Here is a 20,899-nt window from a genome sequence, read left to right as displayed (position 1 = left end):
AGTGCATAATATTTTGTAATTCTATTTAATTATTTTTATTTTATAATTAAATTTTTTATAAGTATTAAACATTAATTTAACTATGAAAAATTGCTATGTTATATCTATATTTTAAGTTTCTAATTTAATTTTAGTGCATAATATTTTGTAATTATATTTAATTATTTTTATTTTATAATTAAATTTTTTTTAAGTACTAAACATTAATTTAACTATTAACAATTGCTATGTTATATCTATATTTTAAGTTTCTAATTTATTTTTAGTGCATAATATTTTGTAATTATATTTAATTATTTTTATTTTATAATTAAATTTTTTATAAGTATTAAACATTAATTTAACTATTAACAATTGCTATGTTATATTTATATTTTAAGTTTCTATTTTATTTAAATATATTATAAGTATATTTCATAATTATATTATAGGAAAAATCTAATTGTAAGCAATTATGCGTACTAATACGCGCATCCATTCAATCTGATTGGTTAGAAAGTAGATTTTATTGAAAACAGTACTAATTTGAATTTAGAATATGAAGCCAAAAACATTAGTATGCAGATTGGTATGCAAACTTGCTTGTACATAGTAAAACTCTATATTATATTATTGTTTAAGCAATTACTATATTATATAATTATATTATATTATAATTTAAGCAATTACTAGGATGCTGATCGAACAAGATTTCTATCGTATAGGGTCATGTTCGAACTAACATTATAGCGTTCGAATGGGACAAACCCAGATTCCAGACACGAAACAGAGATTAAATATTTGCCATAAAACATAATTTTCACAATCACAATATCATAAGATGTATATTGGCAGAGTGCCCAATTTAAATGGAATTGCACAAACATAAATATACCAAAAATATTAACATAATTAATTAAAAACTATAAATTATCACAAATCTAAAAATTATAAATATTACCTCGAATTTAAGCAATCTAGACAAAAGTATAAATCCACAATACCTACATAAGCATAAAACACATTATGAGAATGCCTAAATCATTTGCAATAAATTAACATTAATGAAACTCGAAATACAAAAAACATAGAACAAAAAAATAATACATTTTATCAACCTCTCATCTCTCTCTCAAGAATCCATTCTCTCATTAAGTCTGTTCCTCTCTCTCTCTCCACAACACTCTCTCACACACACGAAATCGTCTGCTGTGCTTTGCCTCCAAATAAATTTTCATCAATTGTGAAAATGAACTAGAGGTTAAGGTATTTGAATCTGTGAAGTCCCGTTCTAACTGGACATTTACGCATTCGAACAAGAAAATTTCGAATACGCACCAAATCTGCCACAATTTATTTCACGTTCAAACGTGTAATTTTGTTGTTCGAACTAACAAATCAGAATATTCATTCGCATATTCTTCAAATGTAGACAAGCTCAAAGGGTATTTTCGTAACACTATTTGACTAGTGCGTTCGAATGACGAATTTTCACGTTCGAATAAACAGACATTCAAAGTATTTGGCGCGAAGTTTCCCTCCAAACACATTCCACGAGATAAAACCGTTCGAATCGGACGTTATTGAGTTCGAACCAATCACAAAATATTTTAATATTATATAGTATATAATAACTATATATTATAGCAACTATTTTATTTTAATTGATAATATATAATGTACTACAAGTCTAATAGTTAATATAATACTTATATTATATACTAACTATTAATATATAGTACTTATTAATATATATATATATATATATATAAAATGTTGTGGACAACCGGGATGAGTCCTCGCCGCGGCCTTGCATCCGACGTGGCAAAAAAACAAAACGACGTCGTTTTATTTTTATCCTTTCTCATTTCCAACGGCTCCTCGTTGGTGCCGATTCCTTTTCATTTTCCTTTTCAAAACGCGTTTCTCTTCCCTTGTCCCCACACTTTCTCTTCTCCGAAACACGATTACCTTTCATTTCCCGCTTTCACTCTGTCTTCTTCTTCAAAGATCCCTAGATTTCTTCTTCTCCAAGCTGCACACGAAACCTCTCTTCTCTTCTCCGAAAGAAACCAGGGGTTAGGGTTTGTGAGAGTTTTTCTCCATCACATTTATCGATCTGTTTCCATCAGGGGTCAGGGTTTGTGTTTCTCTTCGTCTTCTCCATGAAAACACAGAGCCCATCACTGAAGCCACTGGTCTGAAATATACTTCCCATTTCTTCCCAAAACCCTAAGGCCTGGTCTTTCTCGAAGAGTCTTCTCCATGAAGCTGTGTTTACAGAGCCACACCTACGAAGCCACTGGTCTGAAATCCCCTTCCCACAAAGTCCCAAAACCCTAACCCTAACCCTAACCCGAAACCTTTTTACTTTCCCAATTTTAAACACACTCCATACCCTCACTGCCACCAACGACACAGTCGTGGGAGTGAACAGAGGAGCTAAAACAGAGTTTGGCTCCCAGGTAAGGTTCTATTCTCCAATTTTTGATATCTGCAGTTTGATATTGTAGTTTGATGTTTATTTATTGTTGTAATGGTTTATGAATTTCGTGGGTATGGATATTCTGCAAGTGGTTGTTGGAGATTGGTGGTGTTGTTTTAAATTTATAATCAGAGGTTGCTGGTGTTATTGTTGCGTTGGTTTATAGTTTCATCATCTGTGATATATACTATATTAGCTTTCTATATTAGCTCGACTCATTAATTAGGTTGATAGTGTTGGTTTATGAATTTCGTGGGTATGGATGGTTGTTGGAGATTGGTGGTATTGTTTAAATTTAATTTAATAATTAGAGGCTGATGGTGTTATTGGTGGTGTTGTTTTAAATTTAAATTTATAATTAGAGGTTGCTGGTGTTATTGATGGGGTTGTCACTATCATGCGAATCTTCTTCAACTTTTTTGCATTGTGTATCTCCTACAACCAATCTGAGCCCGTGCACAATTTGCTTATTGTCTATGTTTCTATAATTTTTGTATATGCACCATGATCAAACCATTAATATTGATAAGAGTTAGAAATAGAAATTGTATATTATATTTAGATCTGGGTTTGTGAGTACTTTGCAGATTTAATTCAATGTGATTTATTAAATAGTGTTTAGTTTTATCAATCACCAATAGATAGGTTTAGAGGATGGTCCTCCTCTTTCTTTTTATAAGCAATTACTTGTAAATTATAGACCTCATGGATGGCATATTCATAAGGTTGGCTATATGTGCACACATTCATATGGCCAGCGTATGAATGTGCATACATTCATATTATATCAATCTGATGTAGTTCATCAGAATTAGTCATGTAGTTTTTTGGATTTCTCGTGTAACAAATTATAAAATATCATGTTAGAATGTCGTTATCATCATCATCATCAATGTCTTCTTCATCGTTTCCAAAACATATTTTGGGACAAGCACACTGCTTCTGTAAGGTCGATGCCACATTGAGATATTCAAGTACTAGAAGAAATCCAAGACGACCGTTCTTAGGGTGTCTAAAGTACAATACAGAGGTAACTACATTAATTGTAGTTCTAACATTTGTAAATTAAATTATAGTGATGAATATGTTATACATCTAATATTTTTTTATATGCATAAAATGATTAGGGATTACCATACTAAATTTTTCAAGTGGGTAGATAGTAACAAAGAAATTGAGTTCTATCTTCAAGAAAGAAACAATGAACTGTTAAGGAAGGAGAATGAGCTCGAGAAGATGGTGGACGATGTGGAAAAGACGAAGACTGAGCTCCGTAAAAGAGTGGATGAAATCGAGAAGAGAGAGCTAGTGGTATCCAATAGAGAGAAGGCTCTTCTGGAACAACAAACTGAAATGAGGCGTGGACGCATACTACTTCGGGTGTATTGGGGTTTTTTATTTGTAGTTGCATCTTACTTGGTAGTATTTAAGTAATTGATGCCTACTGTGTTATGCTTATTGGATTGTGTACTTGATGTAAATATATTAACTTCAATTGCTGCCTACTGTGTTATGCTTATTGAACTATGTACTTTTGTGTTATTTCTCAGCAATAAATATGTCAGGAGATGCTTATTGGTTTGATCATGCTTATTGTAAAGATTCTTACTTTTTTTAGACGAGGATAAAACAGTCACAGACCCATGCAAAAGCAAAGTTTATTAGAATGAATTTAGGACCTAGGCTAAAACGTACAAGGGACCAATGTATGTACCCACGACCAGGAACTGCTATCACAACTGGATAGCTCTCTCTTACTAATGTTTTCGTTGATGCCTTGTTTGTTGCCAAGGGACCAATATATTCTAACAATAGTTGAGGCATTTTTCTTCTTTTTATGTTCCTTTTGGAAGCCAAGAGTGAGTTGTCTGACTCTGTGTATGTCATTCACAATTGAAAACAGGTTGAATTTTGGATCTGGATGAAGAAGAATGCCCAAACCTAGAGTGAGTTTCAAAAAATATCTGAAAAAGAATATGCTGAAGAAGCATCTCCCTATTCAGCTCTTGTACAAAAAATACCAACCTATTTTCAATAACAAGACAGATGAAGAGTTGGCCCGTAAGAATACCAAGACAGCTCTTGTACAAAGAATACCAACCTATTAACAGCTCACTCAGAATCTCAAATTCACACCCAACTCTTGTAATAAAATGTTCCTACAAAAAAAAAACGATCCAAACAAATGTGAAGCATATATGAAGTGCAACCAACACCTCATCCCAATTTTTTTCAAACAAAATGATCCAAACAAAATGTTCATATCGAGATCCAATTGTTTCATTACATAAGCTCAATCATGTAACCACCTACTTCATCCCAGCTAAATAATCATATCAATCATGTAAAAATGTCTGCATACCAATGGATGTCAAAATGCTTTTTAAGACAAAGTCCAATACATTCATTACATAAAAGTGCATTAAATACAAAAAACACAATATTCAATACACAATACTAAAAAGCTATATATTTTCTCAAATCATTACAGCGGTTGTGATCCATCTAACCCAAAGTACATCGACTGTGATTCATCCAATCCAATTTGCATCTGTAAATAATAAAATGTGTATATTAATGTCTTCTTTATAACCATGATCATTAATATATTAAAAAAAAAAGTTGGGATACACTGACACCTTCTTGACTTTGAATCATTGTTCCTCGGATCTGGGTTTCACTAATGTTAAAAACTGTGCTATCTAGATTGGCCTGGTAAAAAATACTTGTAAGAACCCAGTCAATTTTAACTCATTAGATTTCAAGAATGCTTATGTACTTATAAATATACCTGCACGTGTCCAGCATTGGCCAATTCAATCTCTGAATGGCCAAATAAAGATCTCTGTGTGCTCAATATGGGTGTATCTCCTACATCTCCCTAACAATGAAATAACAAATAAGAACATAAATTTTCATATTTGCTTTTGTAAAATATAAAAGAAAATGTCATATTAAATAGAAAAGAACCGCTTTGCGTTTTCCCTTTCCTTGTACTTTTTTCATTTTGGCTTTAACTTTTCGCATATCTTTCTTTCTCCATCTTGGATGCTCTCCTTAGAGATGGAGGTCTGCCTTTCCCACGTACAACATTTGGACTACGTACTTGCCCAGAACCACCGACAGTAGTTGTGCCCCCTGCCGATATTGGAACATTGGAACCCGTTTGAGTCATCGATAGGGGTTCTTGGTTGGCACTATTCAACTCAATCATTGCATATAACTTAGCTTTAGCATCCTGAGTAAGCTCTTTCGAACCTGGTGCAAGAGTAATCATCTGATAACAGATATTCAACATCTCTGAGTATCTATTAGAATCTGTCTGTTGTTCTCCCGCATCATAACTACTATAGATCAACGTGTATCGCCGTTTGATATCCTTCCTCCATCGATCTAAAAAGTAACTATCTGGCAAAAATGTAATCTCGTTACATCTGAATACAACCAAAATGTGCCTACACAATATCCCTCTCATCTGGAATAATCCACAAAAACACTTTGCAGCTGAATCTTCTTCAATAAAGTCCACAGAATATGTAATTTGCTTAGTGAACTCTGGCAAATGAGCTTTATCATTTACCAAATAAGTCTGTATTGCACCAATGCTCTTATGTAACTTAGGATTCATATCGATTATGCCGGTAACTTGCTGTTGTACTTCCTTGAATTTAGAATTTGTGTACAACTCTTGAAACCTCTTCTCAATTGGAGATCTAGATATGCAGGGGGTTGTGACACTAAATGAGCGGAAGTCCGCGGCATTTTCATTCTCAATCTTTTTTCTCAATGCGTTATCAAACTAGTCAACAAATTCTTTCAGGTTCATCTTAGCATTAACATACCCATAAAAAAAAGTATTCATACTCTCGCTCCGCGGCGTTATACTCATTCCAGCCCGAAAACAGTCTTTCAAGAATGCTGGAACCCAATGCTCACGATCAGCGTATAGACTTTGTAACCACGTACATTCATACAAATTGTACGTGGTAATTAACTGAACCCAACTTGTCTCAAACTCATCAACACTTTGGCTGTCATATACACATTTAATCAATGCAATTTTCATCCCAGTTTTGTAAGAACCATAGGAGCCAAGCTTTTCTGGCACTTTCTTCAGTATATGCCACAAACAAAATCTATGTCGGGTATTTGGGAAAACAATACCAATTGCATTTTTCATCGCTCTATCTTGGTCAGTGATAATAGCTTTAGGAGCTATACTATCCATACATTACAACCAAGTCTGGAATAACCACACAAAGGTCTCTATATCCTCATTGGAAATCAAGCCTGCTCCCAAGAGGATTGACTACACATGGTGGTTTACACTAACAAATGGTGCAAATGGCATCCCATATCTATTGGTCAAGTATGTAGTGTCGAATGTGACCACATCACCAAAATATTGGTAGGTTGCTCTACTACGAGGGTCTGCTCAAAAGACATTTTTTAACCTCCCGTCATCATCTAAATCCATCAACGCAAAGAACCCAAGATTTTTGTACTACATCCTACAAAAATACTCTCGAAGTGCACCAGCACCACCTGCGTCAAGTCATAGATGTCTTGCCTTGTCCATATAATTACGACAATCCTTTTCAAGAAACGGGAGGTTCTCGAACCCGACCGTGCCAACAACAAGAGATCCAAAGCTCTTGTTCATTCAGACACCAGCCATACCATTTGTATCTAGAACTCTTTTTATGGCGTCACTCACTTCTCTATTACATCGAAAGAAGCGAGATTTCTTTGGACTAAACTCGTGGTTATGGATATTATGAACCGTAGTCAACCGAAGTTTTCCTTCAGATTTTAAGGCATTAATCTTTGCCTTACATTCCGTCTTTCCTGTCGGACGTGGGTTGGCAACATTAAAAGTTCTATTACAGGCCTTCCCACCACGAGCACAAGCAAGGGTGACATACCTAACAGTATCATCTTCTTCCCTCTCAGTCCTTTTTGTCATCACTCCAAACCCGCACTTCTTACCATACTCCTTATAATAACTCACTAAATTTTGAAGAAAATCAAACTCCATCCTCGACTTTGGCTCCTCAATCATATCATTACAATCAATTTCAACATTCTGAGATGTCTCGGCACTGCAATCCTTGGTTTCCTGTAGATTTGGTCTATCATTATTAATTTATTCAACTGTAGAGGATGTACATGGCGCTTCAGTTTCTCCACCACCAGGTCTATTAGGGTCTGACCCAAATAGTATGCATGTAGTGGAGCTTGTATTGATGAGAGGAGTTGGAGGTTCTATGTTATGTGGACATGGGTAACCAACATTTCACAGAAATCCCGGTGACCACGCAGGCACTTGTTCATTTGAGCTACATGGTGTTAGTGTAAATGGATGTTCTTTCCCGTTTCCCATACTGAGAGGCAATCAAACGCAAATCCTGAAAATTAGAAAAGAACAGTATGTAAGTGCATGGAATAAGATTGATGTGCACAAAATTAGTTGTGGTGTCATAAACCTATAACATTTACCACTATCTATGAAGCCAATAGAAGCCATGCCTTCATATTCTTTAAAAAATAGACATAAATTTCTCCAAAATTAAATTTTATAGTTACTTGTTTGGAAGGTATTAAAGACTTTGATGTAAGATTTAAAGCAGAAACCTTTTGTTCTTTTATTTTTTATTTTTATTATCCAAGGCATATATTTTTTATTTTAGCATGTCTTTTCCTTTATTATTTCTCTTTTAAGTGATATCAAGATAGATAAGATTCTTCTTGTGCAAAAGTAACCATATCACCAAATACCAATTAGTAATATCAAGATAGATAAGATTGTTAGAAGTTTTCAGTTTTAAGGATCAAAATATAACTTTAGATGTCGATCGTCTTGCATTGTGATTGATTGGATCTAAGGATGTTAGAAGGAAAACAAAAGACTAGTAATATTAATTTTTCCCACATGCATATTGGCTTACAAGTGGGCTAATTGGGTGGTGTTGTGTGAGCTCTGCATAGAACATTTCTACTTTTTTATTTTATAAATCAAAGACAGACATAAAATTCATTAATCAAAGACAAATAGGAGACATAAATCAAATGGAGAAAAAAATCTTTTCAGATCCTAGAAGAAAATAAATACAAGGGGCAAAGTTTATATCACGTATAGAGCAAATTCATTATATAACCACACATTGCAACCAAAGGTCATGTTTATACCATATACCTGACTACTATTACTCTAATAATTTTATAAACCTAAGAGAAATAATTAAAATTGAAGTAAAGTTGACCAAAACATTAAATGGAGAAAAACATTTGCAACAAATTGTTGGGACAACATCTTTCCTCTTTTTGTTCCAGATCGGCCAAACCACAATAAAGAAAAAAAATGAAAATCTCAATCTTCGGCTACCTTCAAAGACAAAAAATTTTCTCAGCTCTTGAATTTGTGAACCAGTCGCTCTCTCCACCACAACGATGGACCAGTCGCTCTCTCCCCCACGACGACGACCACTCGCTCTCTCACCCACGACAACGACCGCGACTCAGAGATGTAGACTGTCCCACGACGACGACCACAACAACCGACGAAATGGAAGAGAAGCTAAGCTCTTGCACGAACGTCCCAGCCACATACCACCTAGAAGAGAGAAGCTCAGGTTCAGGAGAGGTGCAAACGAAAATGGAGATCCATTTCTGATTTTCCGCTTTCTTGGTTTGGTTTTTGCCTTTTTTTTTTTTAATTTAAAAAAGCTGACGTGGCAGGTGCCCCGTCAGGCGGGGACGCAACCCCGGTTGCCCCTAGAAGAACTGTATATATATATATATATATATATATACACTTTTGGTCTTCTAATTTTGCACTATATATTATATAACTTACTACCTTGTAATATAAAATATAATAAGTATAGTTATAATAACTTATAATAGTAACTAGTAACTATGGTAACTATAGTAACTAGTAACTATAGTTACTATAGTTATGATAACTTGTATAATTATCATAACTTATAATACTTGCACTATAGTAGCTATAGTAACTATAGTACTTATGATAACTTATATAGTTATCATAACTTATAATACTTACACTGTAGTACCTATATAACTAATAGCTACTATATATATTAATTATTTTAATTGTAGTAGCTAAATAACTAATAGCTACTATATATATATTAATTATATTAACTTGTATAGTTATCATAACTTATAATAGTTATAGCTATATAGTAACTATATAATACTTACACTATAGTAGCTATATAACTAATAACTACTATATCTACATTTATATTTATATTAATTACATTAACTTATATAGTTATCATAACTTATAATAGCTATAGCTCTATAGTAACTATATATAATACTTACACTATAGTAGCTACATAACTAATAACTACTATATATATTAATTATTTTAACTTGTATAGTTATCATAACTTATAATACTTACAGTGTTACACTGTAATACCTATATAACTAATAGCTACTATATCTATATTTATATTAATTATATTAACTTGTATAGTTATCATAACTTATAATACTTACATTGTAGTAGCTAAATAACTAATAGCTACTGTATATATATTAACTATATTAATTTGTATAGTTATCATAACTTATAATAGTTATAACTCTATAGTTTTTATATAATACATACACTATAGTAGCTATATAACTAATAACTACCATAGTTAATAACTACTATAGCTATATAGTAACTATATATAATACTTACACTGCAGTTATATAACTAGTAACTATAGTTAATGTTATAATATTATATAAACTATACGAGTATAGTTATCATAACTTATATATAGTAGTTATATAATTAAGCCATTGTAATTATTCTAAGTACTTAGTATGTACTTAGCATAATAGAATAAATATATTTACAAATAATATACTAAATATATTAATTAAAAGTATTATAATACTATTATTAGTTTTATTTTTATACTTTTATACTTTGTAATATTAGTATTATTAGATACTACTATTAGTAATATAATTATAAATATATTAATATAATAACCGTTCGAACGGATATTTATCCAGTTCGAACGAGACGCCACGGTCATTATAGACGTAGTTCGAATACAATTCCACAAAACTCTCATTTGAACCAGCAACCGCCAAGAGCCTCTGAGTTTGCCCCTTATCTTTGTTGCGAAAATCGCCACTCAACCGCCGTAGCAACCCACATTTGAACTTTTAAGAGGTATGGGTCAACTCTCCACTTCTATTGTTTAGTTTTTTGCACGAATTAGTTGTGTTTGGGGGGTATGGATTTCAAATTCGAAATCCACCCATTTTGGTGTATTCAGTAGAAATAACATCAAAATAATCACTAGAAATGATTGGGCTTCACTCCTTAATCATTTCTACCGATTAAAACAAAGGATAACATCTAGATAGGAAGTTTTTCAGTTCGGGGCTGAGTCGACTCAGCCATGACTGTTTGGCTTCTTCCTGTTCGAACTAACTTTAGTCCGTTCGAACGCTTAGTTGCCAAACAGCATTATTTCTGTTCGAAAAAAATAAATTCGTTCGAATGAACAAAGATTTCCAGTTCGAATGAACAGAACAGTCCATTCGAATAGATTTGACTAGTTCGAACAGAATATGTTCCGTTCGAATGAATTATTTCAATTCAGTTCAGTATACTATAATTCTTCAATCATATAATTTAAATATTATACTTAATTATATTCTTACTTTCCTTATGGTTAAACAGTACATCAATGGCATCTAGCGAAAGAAAACGTGCGAGAGATCAGCCCAGCCAAAGTAGTGGAGCAGCTCATGCTCAGGAGACGAGGCCTATACTTGTCGAGCGTCCAATCATTTTGTCTAACTTCTCTGATCTTTTATGGGAGGGACGGAGCATACAGTCCATCTTCACTGAGTGGAGATGGATACCGATCTGTGAGCAGTAAGGGACTGCATATCCAGAGATGGTCGGTGAGTTATACCGTGCCATGGGAGAACTTAGCATTGATGCTCTGTTCTACACCCTATCGGTCCGGGGAGTGAGTATTAATTTCTCTCCCAACATTATTGCTAAGTTCCTTGACATCTCGCGCGTGGCCGACGCATATCCTGCATCGGCTACATGGGGACCAGCGGTTGCACCATCTAATTCTGACACACCGACCGCATCCTCCACGCTAGCCCGAATGTAGATTCGGATGCTAGTTCGGATAGTAGTGAGGATGAGGATCTACCTGATGATGGTCTCACAGACGATCAGGTACGTCAGCTAGTGCGAGAGCCATTGGCTCATCCATATGATGGGAGCAAGGTGATCCAACATGTTGATTGTATAACATTTTTTAGAATGCTTAATTTGATTGTTGGCTATAACATCGATCCGAAAAAATACAAGACTGATTTCGAGATCGATCGAGCCAGATTTTTGCTGCGGATAGCGCGGGGAATCCCATTGATCTAGCATTGTATTTATTCTTCCGCATTCAATCAAAGTCATGATTTTCTAGTGGAGGTAGTTTACCATTTGCACCATTGATATCTAACCTCTTACTCCGATTAGGGGTTATAGTGTCGGCCACTAAGCGGAGGTCGCACAGATAGGGCCCCTTAACAAGATCACATTCAGCAAGAGTAAGGGGCACTTGCGGAAAACTGCACCAGAAAAGTCTAGTGATCTTTCCACAGATCCAGCTTCTAGTAGTGCTGCTGCTGTTGAAAGACAGCCTCCTGGGCTACTTTGGATTAGGTAAGAGTTCTGTTTGTGGAGTTCGTTGAGCCCATCATGGAGAAACTTAGGGATCTGGAAAGATCTATTAAAATGTTGCAAGAGGATGTTGATCTACTAAGGACTCAATGATCGTTTTAGTTATTATTTTACTTTTTTATGTTGTATTGAACATTATATATTTGAGATGTAATTAATGTATGATTTTTATTTTTCGTGTTTACTACTTTGTTTATTTTTTTCATTTTACTTGCCGTTCATGATAATATAAAAAATGATACTATCTTTAAAGTTATATTTATATGAATTTAACATAAAAGAAATCACTATAAAGTTTTGAAGTTAATTACATCAAATTAATTTATGAATTTATAAATATTTTAACTCACTGCAAATCATAATATATAATATATACACATTTTTATATTTTGAAAATGATGGAAAATTAATGGAAAAAATATTTATTACTTTAATGGAAAAAATATATGCACAAATCTATATTAATAAAAAAATTAATTAAAAAAATTTCCGTTCAAAAGGTTATTAACTTTTCCCGGGAAAATAAATTAATTTCCTACCAATATTATTATTCGAATGGACATTAATTCCATGTTCGAATCTATTTTGTTTTGTTCGAACAGTTTTTCTTTTTTGAGACGATTTTGTTCGTCACAAAATATCTTATTCGAATGGATAGTTTTCCGTTCGAACGAATTTAGTAGTTCAAGCATTTTTGGATACGTCTCAAAAAATGACTTTTAGGATCCCTAACAAATGTGACGCCCCGACTCCCACGTACAAAAATAAGGGAATCGTGACGTCTGGATAATGACAACACAGGTCACGCATCCCAACAAAATGTGCTCAAGTATGTGCAATATGCAAAAGTGCACAATAAAAATCGCAGCGGATAATATAAATAAGTCATCTAAGTCCCAGAAATTTAAATACAAATATTCAAAACAAATTACCTTTAAAGAGTTATACAGTCATCCCAAATATATTACAAAGGCAACACATAAATTGATAAAAAAAATGAAACTCGATAAACATGAGCAATTCCAGATCACTCCACCAACGGAGCCAAGCTAAGGCTCGTCATCCTCATCTGCATCAAAATCTGCGATACCATAAAATGGCACCACATGTAAGTATAAACCAAACAACTCTCGGGATAAAAACATATTAATGCAACCAACATGCATTCATACGACAAAATCCACTTAGTCATAAAATACCGTTTTTTCCCAAAAATGATTATTTCCAACACACGCCAAAATCTCATTTTGGCCCAAAAACATAGTCTGTCATTTTCCCAGAAAATGATTCACATAAAACAAACCATTTATTAGACACTGTAGGCGGGAATCGCAGGCGGGACTCTACCACCGTCCCTGCTTACCGCCATCCCTACCGTGTGCACCGTAGGCAGGAATCACAAGCGGGACACAACCACCATCCCTGCTTACCACCATCCCTATCGCATGCACTGTAGGCGGGAATCACAGGCGGGACTCTACCACCATCCCTGCTTACCACCATCCCTACAGTTCCTTTCCACACAATGAATACTTATAACACAAAATGAATACTTATCACACACCATGAATACTTATCAGAGCACTGTAGGCGGGAATCACAGGCGGAACTATACCACCATCCCTGCTTACCACCATCCCTACCGCGTGCACCGTAGGCGGGAATCACAGGCAGGACACAACCACCATTCCAACTTACCACCACCCCTATCGTGTGCACCGTAGGCAGGAATCACAGCTGGGACTCTACCACCATCCCTGTTTACCACCATCCCTATAGTCTCTTTTCCTTTTTCTCAAACCAGTCAATCTAGTCGTTTCAAACACACTCAAATCATTTCACATGAAAATCTAATTTTTAGATAAATACATGAACATGTATGCAATCATGTGAAAACCCAGTTTTCATTTACAAACATGAATATGAGTGCAAATATGCCATATACAAGAAACAACACCACAACAACCAACAATTCACAATACCAACCAAACACACAACTCCGTCCATAATCCATCCGACCCCCGAACTCCTCGGACTCAGTCCGGCATGTCCAACCAGATCACAATAATATGTGTTAGTGCAAAAATACATTTAAATTACGAAAGTTCTTTGGAAAAATACTTACAGCGCTATAATATGATTTTCGAAGGATCCCGGAGGTGCAAGAAGGGGTGACTCAGCAACGTAACAGTGTAAAATACACTGTGGCCGTGGGTCTCAAAAACTCATTTTTCAACGGAGACAATCCAAGACCCGAAATTGATAGGGTAGGGCCTAGAGAGGTCGATGAAGTCAATGGTGGTGGTAGTTTACCGTGGGTGGCGGCGCAAAGGGTGGTTGAAGACCAAAAATACCCAAATCGGAAATGGGGTTGGATGTGCTTCACCGGTGACGGATCGGAGCTGGGGTTGGGTCCATTGGGTTGCTAGGAGGTCAAGGATGAAGTGGTGAAGAAATGGTGGCCGGAGGTGGCGCGACGGCTGCGCGCGAACGAAGAGAACGTCGCGGCTTGGTGTTGCGCGTGGAGGAGAACGACGGAACGAGAGGAGCTGGAATTTGGGAGGTGGGGTCGCCGGCCGATGGGGAATCGAATGGAAGGGGCGGTGTCGCCGGACGGAGGCGCACGGCGGCGGACTGGGCGAGCGATGGAAAGCACGGGGAGAGGGAAGACGTCGCGCGAGAAGGGGAAGAGCAGAGGAAGAAAAGAAAGAAAGAGAGAAAGAGAAAAAGAAAAGTGGGGAAAAGAAATGAGGTCCAGTCCTCACATCATGAGTCACAAAAATGATCCAACGGAAACGATTTTAAAACAGCAAATCAATTAATTTAAAAAGAAGAACAATTTAAATGTACAATAATAAATAAATATTAAGAAAACATAACAATTTAATTTTCACAATTTAAAGATCATAAAATAACCCATTTAAAATATCCGATAATTATAAAATAAGAGAATAAATTTTTGAATTATTAAAAATAATCATTCTATAAAAATATACTAAAATACGAGATATTACAACAAATTTCGTCCTTAAAAATCAAATTTCTTGTAGTGCATATATCAAGCATTAATTGATCAGACGAGCATTTGAGTTTTTTATAATGCATATATGGTTGTCGCTGATTAATTTATAGAATATTTCACGCTGTCATCAACAAATATTTGTGTTTTTCGGAATTCTTGGCAATAATTTTTAAAATAAAAAATCAACTAATAAATTAAGTAGATAGAAAACTACAAAGTACTGAATATATATTAAAAGATCTAAATAGTAGTAGTACATGATGACCGCGTGTACATGGTTCCCTTTTTTCACATGCATATAATATATATAAATATATATATTTATATATATATATTAGATACAAGTTCGATAAAATTAAGAAATTAAAAACCCTCAATTAAGTACTGATCCCAATTATGGAAAAAGTTCAAAATTACGCGATCTATTTTTTCGTTTTTAAATAATATTCAAGCTATATATATTATATATATATTTAGGTTTTTCCTTTAATATCTAAAAGTGTTGAGACGGGTAAATTCGTTTCTGATCAAGAAGCAACAGCGCCTAGGCGGCCATGCATCACGTGCACTTACGTACCTAAGAAACTACTAACCACGATACTAATGAATAAAATTGTTCATATTATATGTAATAAATTATCTATATATGTGAAAATTGACTCAAATTTAAATAACATGCAAATAAAAGGTCTTTTACTGGCCAATCTCGTAACCATAGCTTTCTTAGAGAGAATTTGATAAAACGAAACAGACAAACGTTTATATATATATATATATATATTATTTAGATCATCAGTTTGTATCAACTGAGGAAAATTCCTGATCATAATTTCTTCGTTTAATTAATTAATTACCGAGTCAGTCCAACTCTTTAATTTGATATTTAAGCCAGTGTCACATGATTCTTATCACCCATGCATGCATGCACTGTAGTACGTGAAGTGAATGCCTACCAATTACTAGCTAGCTATAAATCATCATTTCCCATACATTCTTTTAATTAAAACTTGCATTCTGATTACTGATCATCACGGCCGGTCATGACCTGATCACATGGAATTATATATGGTAGCTAGATGATCAACATATAGGGTCAGACTAGGCAACAGCTAGCTAGGGACCTTCAACAATATTGAATTTATTAATGTACCAACCAACTGCGTCCTTCCATAGATCGATGAAACACATGAGGCCAAAGAAACAAACATTATACACACACACACATTTTGTGGGTGTGGCTTTGTGTGAGTGAAGATTATATATATAGGCCGGTTTGTTCATTTACAACATAGTGATCATGAGCAAGATATAAATACATTAGAGTCAGAAGATTATGGTAGTGCTAGGTTTTACCTAGAAACTGGACATTAGAGTTAGAAAATCATCTGTGTTCTCATTTTTCTCTGAATAAAACAATCTTCCATCTTGATATATATACAAGTGCATGGCTAATATATAGGAAAAGAAAACTAGCCCAAGATAAGAAAAACTTTTCTACAACAAAATGCCATCCCCCGCTCTCACCAGCTTGTAATATATCTGAAGTAAGTCAGCCATGCATGTATATATCTTTACTTGTAGCATTCGATTCCATAATTACGGCAGCATTGATTCCAAGAACAAATTAATACTACATGACGGCCATGCACCACGGTCCACATGCACGAATATGATATATAGCTTTGAAATATGTAAAAACAGATTAGGATACCCTAGAAAAGAATCTAGAAGGGAGGTAGACCTATGTTTATGGAACAGTAATAAGTGTCTTAGACCGCATGTTCTTCTTAGTATCCGAAACTTAGAAGAACATGTTTAATATCCGAAACTTAAGATAGTTTATATCCGAAACTATACTTCTTAAGAACATGCTGGAATGTTACAATACTTCTTAAGAAGAACATGTTTAATATCCGAAACTTAGACCGCATGTTCTTCTTAAATTCTTGAGTATTGTAACATTCTAGCAAATGCAGGAGAATAGGTATTTCTGGGAGGGTTTAGAGTGTCCAAGAATAACTCTCGGAGATTTGAGAAGGCTGCTGATATCAGTTAATGAAACTTTTCATTAATAATGATCATCAATTGAAAAGATTTTTTGTTGCAACTTGCAGCAACAATTCACTTCACATTTTTATTCATGATCAATAACCAATCATCCGCCGGACCAATAATTATTCAGATCGGCAACGTTATTGATCTCATTATTAACTGAAACTGATCTAGCTAGAAGACCTACATATTCGATTTGTATCAATAGGAATTAATGCAAATGAACCGCTGCATCTCAGGGAAAGAGTATCAACAAGGTGGAATTGGTGAATATATAACTGACGTCTATATATGTAACTACATGATCAGGATTGTTTAATATTTTCTCTCCGCGTCTATTGCTGTTGTATATTTGCAGGTTTCAGATGTAGTGAGGTAGGCTAGAGTTATGTTGCTTAATTGCTCAGTTTTCCTGGTATCCCGGTATTCTTGTGCCTGCAAGTTTGGGAATTACTTGCTTTGGTAGGCTTGTGGTTGATGAAATATTAATCAGGATTCTGCAAAACTTTCAGCTGTAGAAATTTTCATTTCTAGCTGCATTATATACATACTCATGAGAGGGATATCTCTGTGTGTATGTTATTCTTGATTCTGCTTGTACGTGTTTGAATGGATCTACAGAAATGATGTAATTTTGTTGGGCAAGTACTGCTTTTCTGCGGCAGGTATCTTCCTTGCTAGCTCTAGGCATTATATACGTGTTTTTCTTGGGTTGGGGGATGGATGGATTCTTGTTGGACTTTTTGAGTACAATGTATCCTTTTCAGTGCACAGAGTGGCTCTTCTTAGCTTGGCATGATGGTAGTTATCGGAGGGAAGAGGGTGGTGGAGTTTTTATGCGATAGCTACTACTTATTGCATACTTCTGTCTCTTTTCTTCATGTAATTGGTAATAGTGTGGTTCGGGCTCTGGTTTTATGACGTTTTGTGCTTACTAGATGGTGCTATTCCTTCCGGTTAACGAAAGGATAGTGCTCTAGTTCTTTGTATGTTTTATGAATAAAATTATATATATATATAGAAGATGCATATGGGCTGTTATCATGTACTCGATCAGAACGGGACCACAGCTTTATGAGGTGCAACGCTGTTATAAGACCATTCAATCCCTCTCTCTCCTTCCAGCTCAGTGGAGGAAACTAAATGTCCCTGAACCACAGAGAGAGAGAGAGAGAGAGAGAGAGAGTGTCATATATTATGAGCATGTTAAACCTAACTTCAAGTGTAATGCAACGAATTAACAGTACTATACGATATATATATATATATATATAATATAGTGATCAAAGATAAGATACTAATTATGTTTATAAGCAAAGATAGGATATTAGCACTGATTAGTCACATTAAAAGAGACAGAACCATCCCAATATATATATGTTGATATATCTTCCCAAACCCTAAGATTAATCCTCGATCGGTAACCCAAACCAAAACAAGATATATATAATTATGAAACTCAACTTCAAAAGCAATCAAACTTGCGCCTTGTTGCTGTTGCAAAAATATATACTTAGAAAAGTAGTAGATGAAATGAAATTGAACCATACATTATATGCGTAATCGGTCTAGGAATTGTGACTAGTAGTATCACGTCCGTCGCCTCCCCCTGCATGATGGGGATGCGTCCCAGTACTTGCCGGAGACTCCAAAGCACCGGCACTGACAATAGGCCTATAGGCATTGAGCGCCGCAAGAACTCCTAAATGGCTGTCCGTGACAGTGCCGCCACCACCCATTCCACCAATTCCGGTACCAAATTGTTGGCCTGGCAACGTCAGAGCCATTGGAGGAGCAAAATTCATAAAATGCAGCCCGCTAGACATAGATCCCCTATACATACCAGTAGTATTACCACCCGAAGGGTATGTCCACATGGAGTCTCCACTCGTACTCGGGTTTGTCACCATCCAAAACGCCGCCGGATTCTGACTATGACCAGCTGGAATCGGTCCTGCACTGGATTGCAACAAATAGCTGCCCATCTGGCTTTGTGACAGATATTCTTGCTCCGACCTTCGCTTTCTCCCTACGCTGATCCCCTCGGACTCTGCATATACGTCCAGGCCAGGCGCCTCACGTACAAACTCTTGCTTTGCCTGTAATGTTGCATTCACATTCCCAGTAGTAGTTGAGTTGAAATTCAAAAGCATAGACGAACTTTCCGATGATGACAACGCAACATTAGGGAACAAAGCCCTTCTCTGCGAAGTCTCTTCCAATGTATTCCTCAAGTACTGTGGCACAGTCGAGAAGCTAGGGTTGAAATAACCGCTCCTCAAGTGTGAAGGCGCTGACATGGTAGACCCAGAGCTTCGAAGAGAGATATTAAGCGACGTGAAGTTTGCGGGAATGGTACCCGTCCCGGTGGCGGCGAAGACGGCTGGCTCGGCTTGTTGAAGAAGCCACTCGATGGTCTCGCCGTCGGACTTGTGGCCTAGCTCCCGAGTGAGCTGGAAAACCCTGGCGGCGCAAGCGGCGGGCATGCGGATCCGGCGGCCTCGGCCGTCGACTTTGGTGTGCCTGTCTTTGGTGGAGGTGCGCTTGGGTGGTGGCTTGTTGGTGTTCTTGGGTGTCTCCGGAGGTAATTGGAGAGCAGTGGAATTGGCTGAGAGGGTAGATGAACTTGGTTCGCCGGTGGGTATGGAGAGAGAGGTATAGTGGGAGCTGGAACATGCTGCTTCTTCTTCCTTTTTCTCTATCTCTAGCAACTGTAATGGGAAGTTTGGCCTGCGGATCCCATTTTCACCATCCATGATCATATAGGGAGGGTGGGGAACTATATTTTTCTCCTTTTTTTTTTATTTGTTTTGTTTTTCTTTGGTCCTAGTACATCTGTAGATGACCCAGATCAATTTGAATCAACTTGGTGGCCTTGTGGCCTGTGGGTCTGTCTCTCTCTCAGTCTCTTGTGGATCATGGAATTCCTTTCAGATGGGAGCTGGCAGCTGAGTTGTTTTCTCTTTACAGAGAGAGAGAGAGGATAAGGAAGGTGATCGCAAGCTTTAAGCAACAAAAATAATAATGAGTGGGAATAATTAATAAGTGTGGGTGGGCTATGAAAATTGAAAAAAGCAGATGATTTCTGGTGAAAAATATTGGGTTTTTAGGGAGATTTGTTTGTGATTTTTTCATTTCTTTTTTTTTTTTTTTTTAAAAAAAATCATACTGATCTGTAAAAAAGAAAAAGAAAATTTGTATTGGGTGATCTTTTTATAATATTGTTGTGGTTGGACAGTCCCTTGATTCAGACTCCACGTGCGGTGCTCTTTATCATTCAATTATCCATAAAGACACAGTGGTGGCCGGAGGTGGAGCCCAATATCCCAAAGTCAAAAATCCGAGAGACTGACTAGAAATTAAAGATAATCAAGTGGTTCCCATCTCACTCTAGTAATCATTGCCTTTTTTTTTTTTTTTTTTTTTTTGCCTTAATTTGCACCTTCGCCCTTTGCCACCAAGGGCCTTCAGTTTCCCCAAATTCCCTCTCCATTTACTTCCTCTCATCTTCTTCTTAATTTGAGTCACTTGGAACTTGTTTAAGTACTGATCATGTGATATTAAGGTTTGTTCTTTTTTCCAATATTAATTTTTCTCAAACTGATCGTTTTAGTTT

At 35.7% G+C, this 20,899-nt stretch overlaps 1 protein-coding gene across 1 annotated transcript; it reads right to left on the bottom strand.

Annotated features, from left to right (window-relative positions):
- Positions 1-18,704: 18,704 nt before the first annotated feature.
- Positions 18,705-20,259, bottom strand: LOC121255760 (transcription factor TCP15-like). Its single transcript, XM_041156255.1, has one exon. The coding sequence runs from the start codon at positions 20,043-20,045 to the stop codon at positions 18,852-18,854; it is 1,194 nt and encodes a 397-aa protein (XP_041012189.1). The 5' UTR covers positions 20,046-20,259; the 3' UTR covers positions 18,705-18,851.
- Between the last annotated feature and the right edge of the window lie 640 nt (positions 20,260-20,899).

This window comes from Juglans microcarpa x Juglans regia, chromosome 3D (genome assembly GCF_004785595.1).
Source record: "Juglans microcarpa x Juglans regia isolate MS1-56 chromosome 3D, Jm3101_v1.0, whole genome shotgun sequence".
NCBI lineage: Eukaryota > Viridiplantae > Streptophyta > Magnoliopsida > Fagales > Juglandaceae > Juglans > Juglans microcarpa x Juglans regia.
Note: the sequence above shows the minus strand (reverse complement) of the source record. Positions and strands in the feature narration are given on the sequence as shown.